The sequence below is a fragment of the Cephus cinctus genome, unplaced genomic scaffold, assembly GCF_000341935.2.
Source record: "Cephus cinctus unplaced genomic scaffold, Ccin1 Ccin1_scaffold0168, whole genome shotgun sequence".
NCBI lineage: Eukaryota > Metazoa > Arthropoda > Insecta > Hymenoptera > Cephidae > Cephus > Cephus cinctus.
Genome location: NW_014332892.1, coordinates 432,787 through 452,502, shown reverse-complemented (window position 1 = coordinate 452,502; position 19,716 = coordinate 432,787). Strand labels below are relative to the sequence as shown.

The window sequence follows — 19,716 nt, the reverse complement described above, 5'->3', positions numbered from 1 at the left end:
ACGTTGATATATATATCCATATACATAGATATACAATCGTATATAATATATACACATATGTATCTATGTATGTACGTATTAATCGGCAATTATGACGTAATCACCCGGGGGCATTATTCTTTCTTAAAATAATACATGAGCATATACGTATATAGGTACATGCATATATACTGAATATATTTATACATATACCTAGACGCTCCTAGAAACATAATAATAACAGTTCTCGCAGCTTTTCCTCTTTTTCTCTTATTTAGGGTAGGAGGGACGGGAGGGGGGAGGGGAGGAGGGGGCTAAAGTTCAGCGTCCTCAAAATTCACGGGTCCGACGAACGTATTGCTCGGCGATATGAAAAAATATGACGTTCGTCGTGCGTCCCGGAAAAAAAAAAAAAGTAATATTTCGACACTGATAACGATGAGATCAGTAAACGATGCGACTGACAGAACTTTCGAGCCCTGTAAAGGCGCATCGCGATTAACGTTTGAGCAGTAAAACGGAGTGTTGACGCGCGAGGCACTTTGACGCGATTATTATTGTTATTATTGTTCGACAAAAGCAAAAAAAAGAGGGAAAAGTGCGAAAATTGCGGGAACGCGCAATAAATTTTATCCGCTAGACTCCTTATGGATATGCTGTATGCTATATGGATTTTTTAGCGTGTGTAGAAATCAAAATTTTTTATACATATTTTTTTCTTCCCCATTCCTTTTCGATTAATAAAAAATCAATTCGCGAATGCCTGTCACTTTTTCACAGTGAAAAATGTTATCGCACACAAGAGACTTTTTTCCCATCGAGCCACACTTACGAGAGGCACGATACTGAAATACGCGTTCGCGCGGTGGCTTTATTTTTTTTTTTTTCTTAAAATGAATAAATTTTCTTTTACATATAAAACAATGTAAAAGAATCAAAACCGTAATGACGCTTCGCTTAGGTAATATAACGGTTATTCGTAGACAATAATCCATGACAATGATAATCATAATAGTTCGTAATAATTAATAATAGTGATCGTTATTGAAATATATATATAATTGTTTTTTAAATTATACGTATATAATATATATATATATTTATTTATTTATATAGATTCATGTAGATGTACGTTCCTCTTCTCTTCATATATATAATATTTGTAAATGGCAATTGTCATCTTCATATTTATATACCTCTTCTTCGTCTTCTTTTTTTTTTCTTTTACTTTATGTATTTTACTCGCTTATTTATCCGCTTGTCAGCTTATATCATTCCTCGCGTATATTATTTAGAGACTAGCAATTATGTTTCACTTAGAGACTACGCCGTAATTAGGTAAAACTGCTTTAGGGTCGCGACAGTAATTCTACGCGTTACGATCGATAAATTCATTTACTAAAATATATAGTATTACAGTATTCTGTGATTCGTCAGTAATCTTCATTAAAACGAACGTCTATTGTTAACCAAGCGTACCACGTGGCTTCGCTGTGAAATCGTCCGATCGTCGATCGAACGTTATCGATAAGAGCTGCACGAAGGAGGTGCGATCGCGTGAATTAATTAAAATGCCAAAGAAGACAGGAATGAGCGATAGCGTGACGAATGAGAGTTCGGAGGAATGAAAAAAAAAATAAAATGCATCGTAAAGAAATGCAATCGTTATACGTAATTGGTATTAAAGATAAAAGTCAAGAAAAAGATTTATATATGTATATATATATATATATATATATATATATATATATATATAAATTAAACGCTCGATGCAAAGATCACGTCGATTTCACAATAAGATACGTCCGTACACCCAGGATAAACACGAGGAATCTTGCGAGTGGCTCTTTTCGTGAATCTTGTAAAAGCAATTATTTCTTTTTTTTTCAATTTTCAACAACCGACAAAACGATTCAACCAATCGCTTCGAAGATCCTTCGCGATACGATGCCGGGCGATTCTCGAGCAGGGAAATAAAATGACGTGGGAAAAAGTCATTTCATCAGCCGTCTTACCGTCACTCTATTCCACGCTCGAGTTCGTTTGGCAGTTATTGTACTCTCCTATTTACAATTATTTTTTCGGAAAAAAAAAAATGCGAATACTCGAAAAATCATTTCGTCGATTTTCCGAGTCCGGCCTTAAGGTCGCGTTCTCGCGTAACGACGCTTCTCGCTACAGTCGCAACGTTGATCGCGATCGCTTGTGTAACTATTACCAAAAGGAAATAAAAATTCACAAATTTTTCAAAACACTAGCCCACTGATTAGTCGAGTGAGTTTCACGACGCCTTATCGCAATTTTTCATGTGCGTGTTATTTTCTTAAAGAGGCATCGCGCACTTTTCACATCAGAGTAAACTCTTTTATCAATAGGATTGACGTCCGTTTATATATATATATATATATATATATATATATATATTATACATATATATATTATATTATATATATATGTATGTATATATATTTTTAATTTTGCAATTTCGCTACAAAAATTGAAAAATTTCAGGACCGGAAGGGGATAACACAATTTCGAATGGGAACAATGCGGCTAGTAGGGCTACGCGTTAGCAGAGATGGTTAAGGGGGAATGGATGAAGAAAAATATTTAGTTTTACCAGCGAAATTCGAAATTCGCTTAAATGTTCGTTCACAATGCGGTATTGAAATAGGTAAACGCCGTGACGCGACTTCCGGCGACACGACGCGATTTACTGTTTCATACAAAAATACGATTCTTAAATGGGTAATTATTATAAATTTCGTACTGTCACCCGATGACGTTCTTTTTTTTTTTTGTTATGTCGTTCTGTGCATACGCGTCATCAGCGACGCATCGTTAACCGATACCAAGGTTAACCGTTCGAACGCAATTACTTAAATCTACATACCGATCTACACACACGAATAAACCGCTAAACACTTTGATCGAATCCCTGAAAATTTAATGTGTGGCCGTGTGCATGCGTGGCGGTAAAAAAAATAATTCGTTATGACCTCTCACTCCTGACACGAATTTTCATCCATTCTGTATTGAAATCCGCCCTATAGATTCCTACTTGTATTTTTATAATTCGCGCGTAAGTCCATTCCCGCCGTACATTCTGGTTTTTTTTCTTCTTTTTTTTTCTCGAATTTTACTATCATTGCGAATGATTTATCTCCCACCGACGGAATCTACGGTCTACAGATGATTCTTTTTACTGTTACCATAGGGTGAGACACTGGGCCGCTTTTGCATTAACGATATTTACAAGATTTCGAAAAACTGCATACTTCGTTCGCGCCTCAGTCCTTCGTGAGACGTTTGATAAGATTTTTTCTTATCCTTCTTACTACTTTTTGTTTTTTCTTCTTCATAAAAAATATATCATATCTGCGTTATTTTTAGCTTCGTCGTTTCTTTTTACACGGGACGATAAGAAGGTTTCTAATGAGACGACGTACTTGAGGATCAATCGAACGTACCAGATAATTTTAACTAGCACTGCGCGATGAGAAAATAGCATCTAAATGAATTTTCCTTGACGAATGATTTTTCGTTGATTTTATATTTTATCGGCCGAATAACTCACCCTACCCGTGGCACTGTTACATCACGACGTTAATGCCCTGAATCGTATGATTCGCAAGAATCTTTATTTACTCTAGCCGGCGTGATTCACTGACCGATCCGCGAAATCGTGACCTATTTACAGATAATGGGAAGGTCGAAAATCGCGAGTCGTGTAAAATCGCTTGGAGAATTGCGAGATCGCCTTTACTCGAAAGCTCATAAAGCGTAGGCAGACGAGGAGACATTGACGAGTGTGATTTCACGTGTGTAAAGTGTACCATATTAAAATACAGTTCTTATAACATTTTATTCCTCTTTCTCTCTTCCCCTCTCCTTCACCCTCTCTCTCTCTCTCTCTCTCTCTCTCTCTCTCTCTCCCCCTTTCATCTTCAATTTCATTTCCCATCATCTCGATACCTCTCTTCTATCTTTTGTCATAATCGTCTCTCGTGTCGCATCCTTTGCAACATTAATAATTATTACTTTTGTTTTCGTCAAGTTATCTAAAAATATGTTCTTCTTTTACTTATGTATTTGCATATCGTTTTGCTTCACTTTAATTTTTCTCTCATTTCGATCGCACCTTAGGTTAATTAAATCATCTACGCGATTACAATGATCTACCGTGATATACATATGTATGTATATAATTTTATTCATTTCGAATGAAACGAACGGTTATCGCCACTGTAAACTGGTTTCTCCTTCGATACGTCCAAGAAAGAAAGATTGTGACTTACGGTAGCACCCTTGCGACTATAGGCACGAAACATAAATGTAACGTTATTTCGTATCGAGTGATGCCAACCCTTAAGTTTTCACATATTAAAACCAATGAAAAAGAAAGGAAAAAAAAAGAATCACATCCTACTTTCAAAAGCACTCGCTGAAGACTGTCATCCCCTATTCATCCAATCGTGATGTAATAAATTGATATATCTCTCTCTGTCTCCCTCACCCTGTCTCAAGCTCCTTTTCCAGTAGTTACCTTTATCACTATTCTCATCATTTCTGTCATCATCCTCGTCAAAGGATTTCAAAAACTTAGTTCTTTAAAATTTACTAAAAAAGATCCCTAGATGTCCTTCCATCCTTTGAACCTGTCTCGCGTCACGTGTTCATTCGCTTTCTTTCGTCAATTTTTGTTGTTTACCTATGACGTCATACAAATAAACCTAGCGCAAACACCTTCAGCTACCCGATACACGTTTACACTTTACATGACTATGCTATGGCAACGCTTATTTGTATTATTACGCATTAAATATATATATTTATATATTTATATATATCCGCAGTCATTTTATCGATGTAGCTCTCGGTCCGACGTACGATCGAACTCTCGCCAGATGACTTACCGGAAGTATCTAATTCGGAAGATAACAAAGGGATTGGAAAGAAAAAAGAAAAAAGAATTTCTTCGTTATTCACCAGCTATCCCGACAGTCGTAATACGACACGAATAAAAATATCATATGCGCCCTGTCGTCGAGGTAAACTTCCGTAATGCATGATGGGTAACGATCGCACGCCATCGTAAATCGTTACAATCGAGTCACTGAGGTACACGGAGCAATGGATACTATTTAATCCAGGCTCGTAGACGTTTTCAAAAAAATAAATTGCACCTTCAAAGATAATCGTTATCCGCAGTCTGAGCGTCCTGTGACTTTAGCGTTGCCATCTCTTCGGCCGTCCCACCGTCACCCTCTTGTTCCTCGACGAAATTTATACTTCCCGCCTTGAACCAGACAACCAGGTCCACCAAAAACGCCAGTATCAATATACCACCGGTGGTACCTGTGGGAGTTAACGAAAAATATAATAAATGCCAATAAATTGTGCATCGGCTGGAAAAAAACGATATTTCTTATTGCAATAGCGCTATAAGTTACCGTGATAAAACATCCTGAAGACGTTGGAATCGTAAAGCCAACAGGCGCCGCGTTCGCCGCATGCGTATTCCCAAACGAGGCAGGCAGAGTCCACAACGGCGCCGTAGACGATAGGACAAGGGACGTTACCTAAACGAACGAATTGAAGAAGATCGATAAACCCAAATGCTCTCGACGATGGGATTGGATATTTATGGCCTTGGCGGCTCACTCACCAAACAGCCCAATGGCGAACTGTATGAGTCCCAGGGCCATAGCTTTGTCCCTGGGGTCCACGCACCGTAGAATCAACAGCATCGAGCCCACCTCGCTCGTCGAGTTAATGAACACGAAGACCGAGAACAGGATCATATACACCCAGAAGTTATTGCACTCCAGTGGACAGTAACCGATCGTTGCTGCGCTTATCGTTTCCGGTACCGTCTGATTATTCCCAATGCACTGACAGTCTAAGAACTGAAACAGAACCAAATTGCCCGATACAGTATATCGTCCAGCACTTGAAGATATGGCAACGACCATTCTTTCTTGTATGAGAATAAATAATTTATTTGAAAAAAAAAAAGAAAATATCTTACCGATGAAACTTTTCCATCTATCACAGTATAATTCGAGCATCCTGCGTGACAGGCAGAGAAATACGTCTTCCCGTCGGCTCCACATATTGGACTGAATTTATTTCTATCGCAATCACAGGCCACGTCACAGGTCGGCTCGAAGCTGGATACCCTGGACGGATAAGAGATTCAATTAATAAAGCGACCATTGAAATTGGTCGTTATTAAAAATTTAGGTACCCATTGGAGTGTGACATAAGTCCGGCAAAGTCATCCATGGGACATCCGATGAACATGAGGATTCCCATACCAATGGCGTAGACCACGGCTGTAAATGCGATCCAGGCAGCAACGAATCTTGCGTTCGGTTTTGCTTTCAGGATGAAGAAGCCGCTTATTATGATTCCCAGTCCCATCACCAGAATTCCACCTACACCTGTGCGACAGGAAGACCAAAAAAAAAGAAATGAATGATGGGGGTACCCAACAGTGAACTTCCTTTTACGAATCTGCCAATTTGCGATTCTCGGGAAGTGAGTCACTGGCTGTGGAACGTCAAGCAGTTCCGGAGTTCTGCTGCAATTTGACAATAACTGTCCGTCCCCTCGCGGCGATTCTTTGTATTAAAAAAATGTTCCCCGACAATACCCGGCTTGATTCGATGGTCTGCTCTCTACGATTCACGACTATTCGAGCTCTACTATTATTCATTTATTTATCTTATTTCTTTACCTGAAATCATATTCGCGTGGTGCGCTGGCAAACGGAATTGACTCTCCAGATATTTCGGTAGGAAGGTGTACAGCCCGGCTATTGGCAATATGTGCAAAACGCTGCTGGCTGTACGAAACATCAGTATATCGTTCTTCAACAATCTCTTGACAGCTTTCGGGAAATCTGCAACAATTTCATTGGAACGTTCATTCGCTAATTTTAACATGAATTTCGTCGTATTTTCATCGGACGACGGAAAAAGCGATGATCGAATAAGCTCTTTTCTGAAATACATGACCTCGTCAACGTCGTACACTGCCCCTCGGCAATCCATATACATATATATACATATATAAACCCCATGCGCACACAGTCCACCTTCGTCACGTGCTCGATACCATAAATCCTACAGTTACAAGATTTTATAAGTATCCATAAAATTTCACTATAAAAAGTGACTCCGAGCGAATCAACAATCTCGAGAGCCCACGTATCGGCAGAATATCAAAATTTACAGTGTGAATAAAGGAAAAAAAAAATCCAATAAAACAAGATCATCGTTTCCAAGAATGGATACCGGGTACACTAAAGTAGTCTCTACTGGTATGAAAAAAAAATTAAAAAATCCATGATTTACTCCTCCACTAAAATTATTCTATAATAACATTCCAATCTCTCATCGACCAGATAAACTGGAGTGAACTATAATAAAAGTCAAATATTAAAATAGAAGTTATAACGCGCCTGTAACATATACGTCCCCTAAGACCATGGTTAGAAAAACGTGACCCCCATCGTGTGCCACGTATTACCACATAAAGTCCACCGACCAAATCTATAGGGTGACCGGTTAAAAATTTCAAACAATCCCATAGAATACAAACGACCCTCGACTAGTGCAATCGTCGATAAAAGCCGTGACAAACCGAAAGAAAGATTAAATAGAAAAATGGCAAAAGGCAATGGAACGACCCCATGCATTTCGACATTCCCATCGCGTTTTCGTAAACATGTTTTGTCAGATAGTCCCTGTATCGTATACAGCCAGAGAAGTGGACTCCCGAGAAATGATCAATGATTCACGAGCAGGTCGCGTCGGCGTCCACCTCCCGCCCCCTCGCCCGTCCCCCAAACAGCTTCGAATAAATGAAACCGTGCCCAAAATGCGGCGTCGTTAAATTAAAAAAAAAAAAAAAAGAAAATAGAATTCAATGAAAAAAAAAACCCCTAAGCACTCCCCGAAAGACCGCAGACGAATAATAATCGCACACGATCGACTCGATTATACAATTAGTTACAAGGAGTGTACAGGGTGAGCCATTAACATTGGTACCAGACGCGAATACGATTATGCTATCAAATTGAATCGCACGTTACTATTTTCGACGCGTCGTAACGCTCGCGGATACTTGGATTTATCGGAGGAGCGAATGTGAAACTCCGATACGTATATACGGTAGACGAACGAGTTATGTATCGGCGGTGCGAGCGAACGCGACGTTGCTGTTGTGTTGTGCTATGTTGCGTTATGTTGTGTTATGTCGGCCGAGGTGTACGAGACAGCTGAGATAGGTCTCCCCCACACGCGTGTCCTCCGGTTCTATATGCATGATATGACCGTGAACTTGCCCCACCTCGTACACGAGTCGGTCAGTCATTATTATTAACACACACTGTACCTACTGGTAACGTACGCGCTATATCTATATACATCGGTATAACCGCATACATCTGAATCAACTGTGAAGGAACCGTCTACCGTATAAAATGAACGGGCAGCGTTTGGCTGAATTTAAAAGTGAAATTTTTTTATATTACAAATATATGTATATCTATTGGAGTGACGTCAAACATGGATACGATAATCAATTCCCACATGGCGACCGTGTTTACGCGTGTAGTTGAGAATTTTTAATCGATGCCATACATTGTTTATTGACTTTTTATCACTTTGACACTGATATACGGAGGACTTTGTAATAACGTTTAACGTCAGCGCAGCGAGACGTCATTACGACGTATTCCTAGACGCTCCCCAAAAGACACGGTAACGTCCTTGATGTCATGGAGTCTTCTTGATCGGCTGCGTCGGCCTTTTATGTGCCCACGGTGCTGTTGTCTCTTCTTGTATTTGTCTCTCACTCTCCCTTTCTCTCTCTCTCTCTCTCTCTCTCTCCTTCTCATTGTTGCTTCTTAAGGTCTAGATGCATATTATGTTAATGGCATAATTGTATTTGTCTCTCACTCTCCCTTTCACGGTAACGTCCTTGATGTCATGGAGTCTTCTTGATCGGCTGCGTCGGCCTTTTATGTGCCCACGGTGCTGTTGTCTCTTCTTGTATTTGTCTCTCACTCTCCCTTTCTCTCTCTCTCTCTCTCTCTCTCTCCTTCTCATTGTTGCTTCTTAAGGTCTAGATGCATATTATGTTAATGGCATAAATTGTATTTCACGGCACAGTGACATTACAGGGGAAGACGTCGTGCCTGTAACTTTCAGTTAAATCTTACTCCGATCTAACCTATGGAAAACTCACCGCGCAGACTCGGCTTCTTCGAGTCGTCCCGTTTAGGTGGCGTCCTGCTTGTCGGTAATCGCGTTGGAAACGCGAACATGCCTATGCTGACGAGCATTAGCAATGCGGATATTAGCACCAAACCTGAGAAAAATAAAATTATATTGTTAACACACACGTGAGACAGTAGTGCATATATACAGTGTGACGTTTGGTTGGGTATTTATGACATGGAAAATACATCCTCATGCCTTGTATATATATATTTTTGTAACTAAAACAGTTGTTTGGCAAAAATTCAACTGACGTCCACGAGAGTTTTCCTGTTAAGAAAAAGGAAAAGGAAAAAAGCGGAAAAACAAGAAAGAGTTTAATCGCTCCCAAGACTGACTTCAGTCTTTGAACAGATTTTTCTGTTTGATTGCTTGAAAAATTTAAGTAGCATGAAATTTGCAAGCCTGAGAGAGCCGTGAAGAAATCATTGTTATCTCTTGGAATTCAGTGAGACGATAATAATACACTCAACTCTGAAGGATTTCCTGTTAAAGGAGTAACGCTGTTATAGTCATGACGCGTTTCTATATCGCGGTGAGCAGTTAGAGAAAGAAGCCCGGGAACGTCGGAATGGCGACGATGGAAATCGCAGACTTGGTAACGAGTCGTCTCGCGTTCCAAGGAGAGAACGTAGCGCGGCAACAAGATGTTGGTAAATTATTTTTATGTCGTCGGACGTTCTCGCTGTCAAAACGTTCGCCCTAAATAATTCTGACAAGTTGCGTGTACGCCCGCTGAGAAACGTCGTGCTATTGCCGCGGCAAAGAAACTCAAAGACAAGACGCGTTTGTACCGCGAGAAAAGCATAGGGAATCGTCTTTTGGTACAGACGGTACTCGTTATATATTCTTTCTTATTATTTTTGTAACATCTTCCGAGCAAAGAAAGAAACTTCCGGGCCTCCTTTCCTCTAGGGATTTACGAATCGCCGCGACTCGCTCCTTGAACTCTTTCGATGGTCATGTACACACTGACTCCACACGTACAGCAGGATCAGCTGTTTCATTTCTTCGTAATTCCTCATCCTCAGATCTTTTTTCTTGCACATTCCCCTTTATCTTCCTATTGCACTCACCGAGCCACCACGCTCCCACCCATCTTGGATCGGTCGGTGTGATTTGCGGATCGGCTGATAAATCAGCGTAAAGCCTTGTGCACATGGAACCCAGGATGAAGCCCAAGGCTGGACCGAGTATCCTTACGCCGATCGTTATTGCTGGAAATAAAGGAACAGCCGGTTAAGAATCGGTTCTCTTAAATCGATAAAAATAATAACGGAGTAGCTCAAAGAGTAGGTGAAATTTAATTATAAAAGACTTGCCGAAATACAGAGGACTTTCTCTGCTAGCTACGTTGTCATCTATGTAAGGAATCCCGAGGGTGTAAACGGCAGTTTGTCCCATGCCGACGCCAAGTAAGGAGACGAAGAAAATGGCAAGGACCACGTTGGTGATTTTGTTCTGTATTCTTTGCTCCTTCAGGAAGTCGCCCTCGCAGTAAGCCGTCGAATCGGTATTGAAGCGAGGGGTGGACGTGGAAAAGAATAAACTGTAAGATCAGACGTTATCTAAGATTAGCTTAATATTGCAAGACATAGAATCCCGTTTGTACATATAAATATACGTACTCCCTGATATCAGACGTGTTAGCAGCACCCTCCTTGTACTTGCAGAGATTCGCCGGGATGGGATCCGAAGCGTTGGGACCGCTTCCATCAGAGCCTGGACCAACTCCACTGAAGAGGAGTTCATTCTGGTGAATGAGTTGTTCGCCGAAAATGAAATGAGGCATCGAGCAAGAGAATGAGCTCACGGCAAATAGTATCATCCCCCAAGCGATCCACTTTGGCCTGTGACCTTGTCCACCGTAGTACGTTAATAGCAACGACGAACCGATCTGACCGATCTCCGTAGCCGACATTATGATTCCCGTAGTCTTTGACTGGATTTGGAACAGCTTCTCGATGGTCGTAATCACTGACACGAAGTACGTGTAATACATGCCTTGAAGAACCTGATGGAAAAATAGTGGTATCAAAGAGGTGTCGGATAATAATTTTACAGTGAAAATAATTTTTGCAAAAATTAAAAAGACCAACCCAAGTTATGCAGAAGGTCACGAGGAAGGCCTGTTTCGTCGCAAAGAATTGCATCCAGTGGGGTCTGCAGGGACCCCAACCGCAGGATATATCAGCATCGTCGAATTCCGTATGCAGGCTGCTGGACTTTTCGTCGACTCCGATAAGTTTTCCATTTTCTACGTTAATGTCAATAGTCTTGCCGTTCGGTATGGATCCATTGTTGTTATGTTTGTTGAACAGTATCTCATTGCCGTTAGCCATCTTCTCGTGAGGCTGTATGATAGTGAGTGTATCTACGGTACCATTGGCAAGCATTTGCGTGTCCTCGCCAGCCATCTTCGGACCCAAATCGCCGGATGCTGGCCGCTCCGAAATGTATTCTTTGCCGTACCGATTTTTCTTTTCCCGTCGTCAGTTAGCAATCGGTACAAGCGTGACTGGACGCACCGGGCCGATTCTCGTTTAGCCTGAAACAAAGCGAAAAAAAAAAATGAAAAAGATGAAAGGGGAGACGAAGAAACGGGCTCCGTGTGAATGAACTATCTAAAAAAAAAGTCAGGGACCTGGCAGTCAACTCCACATTCAGATTGGAGTTCGACGAAACTGGAAATGGCCAAATTCCAAAGTCTTCCCAAATGAAATTCCCTCTTGCCCATAAGCCCATCCCCCACTGTCTCCCCGAAAAAAAAAAGTTTACCCAAAGAAATCGCGTGTCTCGAACAGACGTTACCATACCGATCTTCTACCCGATTGAGATGAATCACGCGATCCGGAACACCCAGTAGGTAGCCCCATGGATGATCCTCTCACTTTCGTTACGTATCGCCCGACTTTCCTCCTTTCCTTCAGATTCCGTTGCTATCCGAACTCTCGTTGCGCTACGAAATTTCATCGGATCCCGCGACTCCAGCGCACCTTCACGATTATTAAGATCTCTCATTGTCAACAGAGACACGTGCCTTCCAAAAATTGCCTGTCACCCACAAGCAATATGTCCGTCCCTGTTCGACCACGTGCGTCTAAGAGAAAGAAAAGAACTCAGAGAGAGCACTGAGAATCATTTCCAATACATGCGGACAAGCATACGAAATACGTCACACGGCGTACGGAGTATTCCTCAAGTATCGACACGATCCAGCTGGGAAAACCCACAGGGTCAAATTGAAGCACGATATAGTAATACCTAGGCTCCTAGACGTTCTATCTGCTTGACAAAACGAAATCGAAAGGACGTTAAATCCGTCGAAAGATTTTCTGCCGAGTCAGAGTCCGCGGGGAGCAGCTGTCTTGGCCCGAGAACCCGCAGGCGTTTCTCTGCTGTGTCGAAACCCGACTGTTCCGTTGGATTTATAATTTTTCGTTTTTTTGCCCGGCATCGGGGTCTCGACCCAGGCTGGTAAGCAATGCGATTAGAAATGAGTAAAAATATAATGATAATGCGTATTAAAAAATTGCCTCACAAAAATAATATCCCAAGCCAATTAAATTCTCGTTATCGATAACGCACGTTAGTCATATTTTTACAAGATCTTACTAACCATCGAAGACAATGAGAATCCAATCGCCATGGTATTCAATCATCTGCCTCGTTAGACCCTAATAATAAATCCGCGCACCCATTTTGTCCGACTTGCCCCGAGCTATCTACTCCCGTGATACGTGCGTAGACGCACCGGTGCATAAATATCAAACTACCTGGAACATATACGTACTCGGTACAGTGGGTGGGATGTGAGCGCTCTTAACTTCAGCCAGTGATGGAGACTTGGTCTAGGTCGCCTTTCACTGTCCTACTGACGTCTCGTGGTTAGTTGGTTAGTTAGCCTATTCTGCCAGCTATGCACCTCAATGCCAGCGTGTAGCACGTTGTCGTACAGGACGATCCAAAAGAAGGCAAACCCGACTGTCCCGATAACAGTATTGATTATTAATCGGATCGTATCGGAGTATCGTATCGTTTTCGGAACCCATCGAAGGCTGTGGAATCGTTTTGATGCGAACTGTCGATCATATATAAAAAACATAGTCTATATATATATATACACATAAATATCCCTCTTAAGGCTACCAACCGAAAATATACAAATCTCAGATGTATTTTCAAGATCGCCAATATAAGAAACGCATGCCAGGAGGTGACTTCCTAGTTTTTTTTTTCCCCGTAAAGTACAACCAGTAAATTTGCCTCGAAGCGTAACGATCCTGAGAGCAAGACGAAGTAGGGACAGGAGGGGGAGAGGAGGTGGTTAATGCGATATTGAAATTAATCAGATATATAAAAAAAAAGCAGGATTAAATTTGGTCCGCGGGTAAAGCTAGTTTTTACTGTGTTTAAAATCATCAAATATTGTATGCATTCATATATATATATATAAAAGTCCGGAGGACATTAATTATAATACGAGCGACAAGAACGTCCTGAAAAAGGTAATTGACTGTGAAAGGATGAGGGGAATGGAGGCTGATAAAAAAAAATCACAGCGGATAGAAAACTTGTCTCAGACTCTCGATTCCGACAGCAGCGAAGGTCGCGAGTGATAGTTTCGCTCCAGGGCGCCTATCGACTTGTATTTGGGATAAAGCGGCTGCTTGCGTAACCATCGTCAACATACAATGACTATAGGGAGGTCGATACTGAAATTGATTCGTCTTGACCGATTCCTCCAGCCTGAGAGGGTACTAGCTAAACGTCATTATGTATTCACGTGTACGCACTGAACGTCCGTAGGTTCAGGTTGCACGTGGGCCGGCCGGAGTATCTGCGTGGTAACACGCGAGGAGCGTAGGAGTTCAATTGGGAATTTCGAGACTTGACAGAATGGCGAAATCACGATGGGACTTCCGGTTCGCGTGCGACTATAATCTACGACGTCGAAAGAGTCAAAGTTTTTATTTTTTATTTTTTGCGAATCCAAAATTTTTTGTTCCCTCTACTAATTTACTCCCCGTCGAGATAATGACGACGATAATGTAGTTAGTTTTACGTAATTTAATGGGGCCCACGCCGCATGAGTTACGCGTTTTTACGTAGCATAATTTGTACTGCGGCCTCGAGGGCTTTCGTGTATACGTATATATAGATTTTGTATGTATATATATATATATATAATAGGATACCGGGGACAACGTGCGTATACCAGGAGGATACGTTTTATTGCGCACAATACGCCTATTTTTTGTCTCGATCCTTTCTAATGGGTATTGTAAAGCGAAGCCATCGCATCCAAGGATTTTCGGTCTGTACGTAGGAAAAAAAGAAACCCAGCAGAGTCCGCAACACGTTATTTTGGTTCGCGACTGCTCCTGTTTCTCCTCCTAGGACAGGGCCGTGCCCGGGGGAGTGCGTTCCCGCGGATATCTTCGGAACAGGAAGTGGCCCAGGGAGGGATCTGATAATGGTGCCCCGGGCAAGGATGACGTAGGCGCGAGGACGATCGCGTGAAATCGTATGACGTTACCCGTTATATATGCCGTTAACGTCCCCCGATTACGTTGTCAAAGGTAATATCCTCGTAATTCCCCGAACGATTCGTCTTTCGAGAATGCGCATTCCGAGGACAGATATTGAAAAGGGTGTCTGGTGCAACGTCAAGGCTTCATAGGCGTATATACGTATACAGGGGAATAACAATGCCGGGACTTTTGCGACCCTGGTTCTCAGGAGGTCTGGGCTCTATAGAAAGAGCGGCGTCGAGGAACTCTGCACGGCTCGTTTATTCGTCTAGATCGTCATTCTTTTTATTCGATTTTCGAAATTCCTTTTACTTCTCACACCGCCCGAGTCCCCTGCGTCCTGGCTCGATCCAGCGCTGAACCTGCCCGCCGCCACTCACGACTGACTCGGGGGACTCCGGACGGGGTCCCGGCAGTCGGGGACTGGAATTACTAGTTTTGCATTGAATTAATCTTAGATAGGTCCGGCTTCAGTCGGTTTAGGAAGGTGAATTAACCGAAACGGGCAACGGGAGAGATAGTTTCTTATTTTTCACCCTGTAGATCGTCCCGTGCCAATGTACGAGGGACACGACAAGAAATTTGAAGGAAAACGATACGTTGGGTCTGAGCTTGTGAAATCTCTATCATCCCTTTAAAAAAAATCCTCCGTAATTCCTTTCGCGCGACGTACTGTAAAAAAATGTATTTTTCAGTATTGATATTGAAAAAAAAAATTTGTTTAATCTGCCAATCTTCCGATCGAAAATCGCAGCGGCGTCGTTAACGTGTGGATTCGCCAGCAGAATACAACGCGTGTGTTGGTATATGTACCATTAATTTATGTAGGCATTCGGTATTATAGCTGTGTCGGGCTCCTTCGTTCGGATTGACATTGGGGACAAGGCGGACTTCCACTCGACTGCAACAGCGGCAGTGCTCGCGGACATTTCTCGCTAAAATCCCGCTAATTTATTGCCGCTAATAAACTGTAACGCAGAAACGTTCGCGCGACACGCGGAACGTCCGCCGACGCCGGAGCAGCGCCGATACGGACTTCGGTATTCTCGCACCTTGCTGGGCGCGGCCGAAACTTTTATTAATGTCATTCGCCGGGGCCGTCGACCATATTCCGTCGTTCTTCTCGGCCGAGCACATTGCCATTGTGACATTTCCATTCGTTGCGAGAATTGCAAATGCCCGCAGGCCGCCGGCTTCGCGCACGGCGTCCCGAGCTGCTGCACGCGCTACCACGATTACGTTGATAAATATGGGTATATGTGTCAAAACATATATAACGCGCATATACGTATTTATTGTTGATACTGCGGCGAAAAAAAGAATTTCTCGGGGCAATTCAGGACGTTAAGCTGCGCATCCAACGAGCGAATAAATCGATTCGTGTGCGCTACCGGGGAGACGGGAAACCTGCGGGCGTGTTTTCAACCCGGCGACGAGTGGTACCCGAACCGCCTTTCTCGTAATTTCAGGTGTCGGTACGTGGAAACGCGACACGTGATAGCGCGGGACGATGATAAAATTATGACTTGACGCTTTTGTCCGTTATTATTATTTTTATTTCTTTTTCCACTTCCCTCTCCCACTGTTCGTCTGTCTCTGTGGGTTTTCAATTGTATGGATTATTTTTTGGACAGCCTACTTGTTCCTCCCATTTTTTTTATTCAGTCACGGTGACACATCGGGACGACTTTTGGATTGGGTATGGACCGATATCCGTATACAGAGAGAAACGTGCAATTTTAAGACACCCGTGACGTAACGCTCGCCCGTAACAATGTACAGTCACGTTTCCAATCGGCGACAGTCGCGGCTCTCCGAAGGACTTTACGAAAATTCGTGTCCGATCGTAAATTAAAAAAGCGACGTATTCATTGAGACTTCGTGACGTCACTTACCGACTACTTTTACCAGGTCGTCCTGCCAATTCATACGAACTTCCGGTTGAATGATCCTGTCAGGTTCACTGCCCTACCTCCGACCTCTACCATGTACCATGGATAGCAGCGTCCTCTCTGAAAAAAAAAATAATAACAATATTTTTTAATTGTCAAACCCCTGAACCTTCTTACTTAACAATAATTACGAAATTACCTAATTAATGAAAAAAAAAATATCGCGCCGTTCATATGTTACAAATTTAACACCTGTATGAATCTCGATGAGTTTGGTGTCAATGATAAAAAATTTACACCCCTGGAACGCAGCATCCCACCGCCCAGCTGTACCTGAGAAAATTAACTTATCGCGTACTAAAGCTCAGTTCACATTTAACCGCGTGCCGCGTACCCACGTGGCGCGTGCGCGTCACGCGAGTGCATAATATATAGGTCGTCACTCTCCCACGAGTGATAAAACCCAAATGAAATTGATGTTCATCAATTGTATCTTAAGGCCTCGTACACAAGAGCAAGATCGTGAAGCGCGGTAAGATATTCCTCGAGGTAAGCCGAAGCGCTACCTCAGGGTACCTCGAGCCTCAGGTACCCGTGCACCAAGTATTATCTTGTACATGCCAGGCCGTTGTAATAATAGATAGAATTCATAGCGAGGCCCCGTACCGCAAATTATGGATAATCGTAGTCGCTATCGGCATTATCTTTTTTGCTAAATAATACACCAGGCCTACATATTCCCACGTAGTACAATGGAGTACGTAGGTCGGGTAAAGCAGCAGGTACTAAATTTAATTTTTCTACGCAACTGTTGCAAATAAAATTTACCAGCGATAAGCTATTTTCCCTCAAATGGTTAATCCGACCAAAAAATATTGATGCATACTCTCAGCTTTGAAAAAGCCTTGAGTGAGTCTCTCTAGAAAACAAATCAATAAAAATCAATCAATAAAATTCCCACCCTGGCCATTTCCCACTGACCCACGCAGATAACAGATACCCAGCCACCCGGTCGTGCATGCCGTAGCGACTGGACCAAAAATCTCTTCTTGCTCAACCCACATAAAAGATCCGAATCCGTCGCACGATAAACAAGGAGCCCCAGGGAATACCAAAGAAATTGCGTAAACTACTCATAGAAGCCGAATTTACGAAAGCGTGCACGTAAGATTACGAAAAGAGTACAGTGGCGACACCAGGGCGGCAGACGAGAGAACTAAGAGTGACAGACGTTCCTACCTAAAACAAAATCAAGATTTCAATTCGCATCCTGCGTCCACAAGCGAATAGCGCATAGCTGTCATAACAACACCAGGGAGAGACACACGTGGCGTCCACAAGTCCCTAAGAGGTTGGACATGTCCGGACACGTGCTCTGGCCACGGCGTAAAAGCAATCTCCCTCGAGTCCTTCCGAGGCTGAAATTTACGAGCGGCCGAGTGATCCTCGAGCAGCGACTGCAAGTAAGTCTAACGCTACTATTTTATTATCCTAAGCCTGGCTAGTTAAATGCGCAATAAGTGTTACAGATATCTCGGCGTAGCTGCACTGCAAAAGGTGCACTAAAGATTGCACGAGGCAAGTGAATAGATACCGTGAGTAAGTCTAGTATATGCACCTGGATTTCTCCAACACACGTGCCACCGTAGGTACGATCTAATCAACTTGTCACGTTAACACGCGTCCGTGTATTTATATATCGACAAGTCAAACACTTAAAATTCTCATCTCTCTGGCCTATCTCGATTCTACCCTATTCATTCGTTATACAAACACTCTCTCTCCCTCTCTCTCTCTCTTTCTCTCCGTCTCTCTCCCTCTCTCTCTCTCTCTCTCTCTCTCGTACTCGTCACTTTTATTAATGGACTTTCCCTCTCTCTCTCTCTTTCTCTCCGTCTCTCTTTCTCTCCGTCTCTCTCCCTCTCTCTCTCTCTTTCTCTCCGTCTCTCTCCCTCTCTCTCTCTCTTTCTCTCCGTCTCTCTCCCTCTCTCTCTCTCTTTCTCTCCGTCTCTCTCCCTCTCTCTCTCTCTCTCTCTCTCTCTCGTACTCGTCACTTTTATTAATGGACTTTCAGTCATGCACGACATGCAGACACGCACGCTGCACTATATACGTAATACCTATCTCTATATCAATACAAAGCCATGCACAGAACGGCCATTCGCTATACGCAATGAATTGACCTAGGCAGACCCGTCCGTTTCGAGCATAAGCGCCGGCTGACTCGCTGACGTCACACGAGGACGTCGTCAATTGGGACGAATACAGGCGTCGCGACGCCTCGGCATTGGCTCGTCGCAAATATACGAGAAGCTCGTAACCCCGTCGGATGCCAAAGTGCCATAGATATATATATAAAAGACACGACGTCGTTCAGCGTGCATAGTTCAAAGATAGGTGCAAGTCTGTACGCGTCAACGTCTCCTACAATGTACGTGCATGGAGCGTGCGAATAATGGTAACGGCCTACTGTTGCACACACGTGCACTACCCATTGAGACCTGACCTACTTCAAGGCCCAACCCGCTGCTGCCCGTACAACCCCCGCGAAATATATACTTCGTCGATGATATCGATACGGCCATTATCATTATTATTATACCAGGTACCCCTCGAGTTTTCAGCATTCGAAATCTTGGGTTACGTAATCTTCGATTTATACAAAAATCATTCCCATACTATCGCGATAATATCCTTCGGTCGTACGTGCTTCGAGTCTGGTACCTACTCCACCTTCTTTTTTTCTCGCCTCTTAAAATTAATGGCAATGCACTGGGAGTTCGGGAGTTTGTCTACCGCTCTAAGTGAAACCGACTGTAAGGAGGAAATATTCGCGAGGTTATGCCGAGAATTTATGCCGAGGACTAACTCGAGTGCATTCTCGTTCGGCGTGGGATGCGCCACGGTACTCGAGATAAACGTTGCTATCGGGATGATGGTTATTGTTGTCATTATTATTATCCACGAAATTATTTGAATTGTGAATGAAAGTGACTGGTAAGAAGACTATAGGGGGGGGGG

General features: G+C 42.8%; 1 protein-coding gene across 6 annotated transcripts in view; it reads right to left on the bottom strand.

The window, feature by feature from the left end:
- Positions 1-2,447: 2,447 nt before the first annotated feature.
- The window catches only part of LOC107264225 (solute carrier organic anion transporter family member 3A1), a 48,325-nt gene continuing 31,056 nt past the window's right edge, over positions 2,448-19,716 (bottom strand). For 3 of the 6 annotated variants that reach the window (XM_015732246.2, XM_015732247.2, XM_015732248.2), the window contains 12 exons: positions 16,699-16,815; positions 11,369-11,817; positions 10,898-11,283; positions 10,592-10,818; positions 10,346-10,486; positions 9,238-9,360; positions 6,722-6,886; positions 6,230-6,425; positions 6,011-6,161; positions 5,648-5,888; positions 5,433-5,561; positions 5,168-5,337 (listed from right to left, as the gene is read on the bottom strand). In XM_015732246.2, the coding sequence (XP_015587732.1) occupies positions 5,168-5,337; positions 5,433-5,561; positions 5,648-5,888; positions 6,011-6,161; positions 6,230-6,425; positions 6,722-6,886; positions 9,238-9,360; positions 10,346-10,486; positions 10,592-10,818; positions 10,898-11,283; positions 11,369-11,686 (2,247 nt within the window). In that variant the 5' untranslated portion in view covers positions 11,687-11,817; positions 16,699-16,815. Of the gene's footprint in view, positions 5,338-5,432; positions 5,562-5,647; positions 5,889-6,010; positions 6,162-6,229; positions 6,426-6,721; positions 6,887-9,237; positions 9,361-10,345; positions 10,487-10,591; positions 10,819-10,897; positions 11,284-11,368; positions 11,818-13,062; positions 13,313-16,698; positions 16,816-19,716 lie in introns of those variants that run through there. The other 3 variants (XM_015732245.2, XM_015732250.2, XM_025081348.1) reach the window with 3 other exon arrangements.